Source organism: Meleagris gallopavo (genome assembly GCF_000146605.3).
Source record: "Meleagris gallopavo isolate NT-WF06-2002-E0010 breed Aviagen turkey brand Nicholas breeding stock chromosome 6 unlocalized genomic scaffold, Turkey_5.1 Chr6_random_7180001957244, whole genome shotgun sequence".
Classification (NCBI taxonomy): Eukaryota; Metazoa; Chordata; class Aves; order Galliformes; family Phasianidae; genus Meleagris; species Meleagris gallopavo.
Window position 1 is genome coordinate 12,469 of NW_011096471.1, and position 3,362 is coordinate 15,830.

The following is a 3,362-nucleotide window of genomic DNA, read 5'->3' on the forward strand; positions in this document are numbered from 1 at the left end:
GAGGAGGGGGCACCCAGTTCTGTGGAGCCACAGGGTGAGTCAGCGGGGAGCCTCCGTGGCTAAAAGACCAATGGAGGCCAGCAGGTTGACTGTCAGCCAACGGTGTGTCGTGATGGCCGGTGAGTTGACTGTGAGCCAGCAGTGTGCCCTTGTGGCCAGGGAGGTCTCAAAGATTTTTAAGGACCTATCCAGTCCAAACCTTCCATGGCTCAGTGAACTTCAAGAACCCTTCCAACCCAACCCAACATCCCATGCTTCTGTGACCTTTAAGGACCCTTCCAACCCAACCCAAAATCCCATGCTTCTGTGACCTTTAAGGACCCTTCCAACCCAACCCAAAATCCCACGATTCTGTGACCTTTAAGGACCCCTCCAACCCAACCCATCATCCCATGGTTCTGTGACCTTTAAGGACTCTTCCAGCTCAATCAAATTCTTCCATGAAGACCCTTACAAACCAATCCAACTCAGGTTGACCATAAACCAGTAGAATGTCATTGTGCTTGATGGTGGCCAGCAGGTTGACCATGATCCAGCAATCTGCCCTTGTGGCCAATGGTGGCCAACAAGTTGACAATGAGCCAGTAGTGTCCCTGGGCTCTGATGGTGGCCAAAAAATCGACTGTGAGCAAGTAATGTGCCCTCATGGCCAACGGTGGCCAACAGGTTGACCATGAACCAGTAGAATGTCATCATGCTTGATGGTGGCCAGCGGGTTGACCATGATCCAGCAGTCTGCCCTCATGGCCAACGGTGGCCAACAGGTTGACCATGAGCCAGCAGTCTGCCCTTGTGGCCAGTGAGGCCAGTAGTGGCCAAAAGGTTGACCATGAGCCCACAGCCAGTAGTGGCCAACAGGTAGACCACGAGCCAGTGGTGTGTCCTCTTGGCCAATGGAAGCCGACAGGTTGACCATGACCCAGCAGTGTGTCATGATGGCCAATGAGTTGACAATGAGCCAACAGTGTGCTCTCATGGCCAACGGTGGCCAACAAGTTGACCATGAGCCAGTAGAATGTCGTCGTGCTTGATGGTGGCCAGCAGGTTGACCATGAGCCAGTAGAATGTCATCATGCTTGATGGTGGCCAAGAGGTTGACCATGAGCCAGTGGTGCATTTTTGTGGCCAGTGGTGGCCAATGAGTTGACCATGAGCCAACAGTGTGCCCTCATGGCCACCGGTGGCCAAGAGGTTGACCATGAGCCAGTAGAATGTCATCATGCTTGATGGTGGCCAACAGGCTGACCATGAGCCAGCAGACTGCTCTCATGGCCAGGGAGGGCAGCGGTGGCCAAAAGAGTGACGAGGAGCCAGCGGTGTGCCCACATGACCAATGATGACCGACAGTTTGACCACGATCTACGTGCCCTCGTGGCCAAGAAGGCCACCAGTGGTGGCACCCTGGGATGCGCTGCAATGATGGAACTTGCTCTGGGGAGCTTGGACTGGGGGATGTCTGGAGATCCCTTCCAGCCCCTACAACTCTGGGATTTGGGGATTCTCTGCATCGAGGTTCCTGTTTGCCTACAGTGCCTCCTCCGGGTGTCACAGAGGCGGTGGGGATGCCGGGACCCCCCACCCCCTCCCTCTCACAGCCCAAAGACCCCCCCCATCCCTCTCACAGCCCGCTCCCTTTGCAGGTGATCAATGCTGTCAACTGCAGTCTCTTCTCTGCGGTCCGCGAGGATTTCAATGCCCTGAAGCCACACCTGTGGGATGCTGTGGATGAGGAGATCTGCCTTTCTGAGTGCGACATCTATAGGTAATGGGACACCCTGCAGCCTGCAGATCTGTGATTTTTCGGTAAAAGTGGAAATTTTGGTGTGCCCACCTCTGCGTGAGAGCAGGAGCAGAGCAGGGGCTCCACTGTTGGCTGAGTGCAGAGGGGCTGCCCCAATTTTATGCTTTCTGTTTTCAAAACTTGAAGAGAAAGGACAAGAGGTAATGGCCTGACACTGCCAGGTTGGACATTAGGAACAATTTTTTCCCAAAATGAGCAGTCAGACACCAGCATGGGCTGCAAGGGGAGGTGGTGGGGTCACCATCCCTGCAGGTGTCCAAGAACTGTGGGGACGTGGCATTTGGGGACATGGCCAGTGGGCATGGTGGGTGAGGTTGGACTGGGGAAGCTTGGAGGTCTTCTCTAACCTTAATGGTTCCAAGATTCTATTTAGGGTCATGGTGGGGTGGGTTGGGGTTGGACCGGTGGATCCTTAAGGTCTCTTTCAACCCTCATGACTCCATGGTTCTATTTATAATCATGGCAGGGTGGGGTTGGACTGGGGAATCTTGGAGGTCTTCTCCAACCTTAATGCTTCTGTGATTTTATTTAGGGGCATGGTACGATGGGCTGGGGTTGTACTGGTGGATCTCAGAGATCTCTTCCAACTTTGATGACTGTGTGGTTCTATTTAGGGTCATGGTGTGGTGGGCTGAGGTTGGAGTGGTGGATCTTGGAGGTGTTTTCCAATCTTAACGACTCTGTGGTTCTGTTTAGGGTCACGATGGGGGTAGGTTGAGGTTAGACAAAATGACCTTGGCGGTCTCTTCCAACCTTAATGACTAGAATAGAGTGTTTCTATTCAGGGTCACGACGGGGTGGGTTTGGAGTGGGGAAGCTTGATCTTCTCCAGCCTTAATGCTTCTGTGATTTTATTTAGGGCCTTGATACGATGGGCTGGGGTCGGACTGATGAATCTCAGAGATCTCTTCCAACCTTAATGTCTCTGTGGTTCTATTTAGATTTATGATGAGGGTGGGTTGGGGTTGGACTGGGTGATCCTCACGGTCTCTTTCAACCCTCATTACTCCATGGTTGTATTCAAGGTCCTGGTGGGGTAGGTTGGGATTGAACTGGTGGATCTCAGGGGTCTCTTCCATGAGTCCATGGTTCTATGAGCGGGGCCGGGCCGGGGTTGGGAACAGGGTTCAGCACAGTGCTCCTCACCACCATTTCTCGGTGTTGCAGCTACAACCCAGACCTGGATTCAGACCCCTTCGGAGAGGACGGCAGCCTCTGGTCCTTCAACTACTTCTTCTACAACAAGAGGCTGAAGAGGATCGTCTTCTTCACCTGCCGCTCCATCAGGTCAGCCCACGGCGACGGCACCCTGAACGACTTGCTGTGCACAGCGTGTCATAGAGCCATGGAAGGGGTTGGGTTGGAAGGGTCTTGGAAGGTCACAGAGCCATGGAAGGGTTGAATTGGTTTGGAAGGATCCTTAAAGGTCACAGAACCGTGGGATGGCTGGGTCGGAAGGGTCCTTAAAGGCCACAGAGCCATGGGATGGTTGGGTTGGAAGGGTCTTGGAAGGTCACAGAGCCATGGAAGGGTTGAATTGGTTTGGAAGGGTCCTTAAAGG

The 3,362-nt window shown here is 53.6% G+C and overlaps 1 protein-coding gene across 2 annotated transcripts in view; it reads left to right on the forward strand.

Annotated features, from left to right (window-relative positions):
* MAF1 (MAF1 homolog, negative regulator of RNA polymerase III) overlaps window positions 1–3,218 on the forward strand; it is a 15,201-nt gene extending 11,983 nt beyond the window's left edge. For both annotated transcript variants that reach the window (XM_019610788.2, XM_010726363.3), the window contains exons 5-6: window positions 1,641–1,762; window positions 2,969–3,218. In XM_019610788.2, coding sequence (XP_019466333.1) covers window positions 1,641–1,762; window positions 2,969–3,203 — 357 coding nt within the window. In that variant the 3' untranslated portion in view covers window positions 3,204–3,218. The remainder of the gene's footprint in view (window positions 1–1,640; window positions 1,763–2,968) is intronic.
* Window positions 3,219–3,362: the final 144 nt, after the last annotated feature.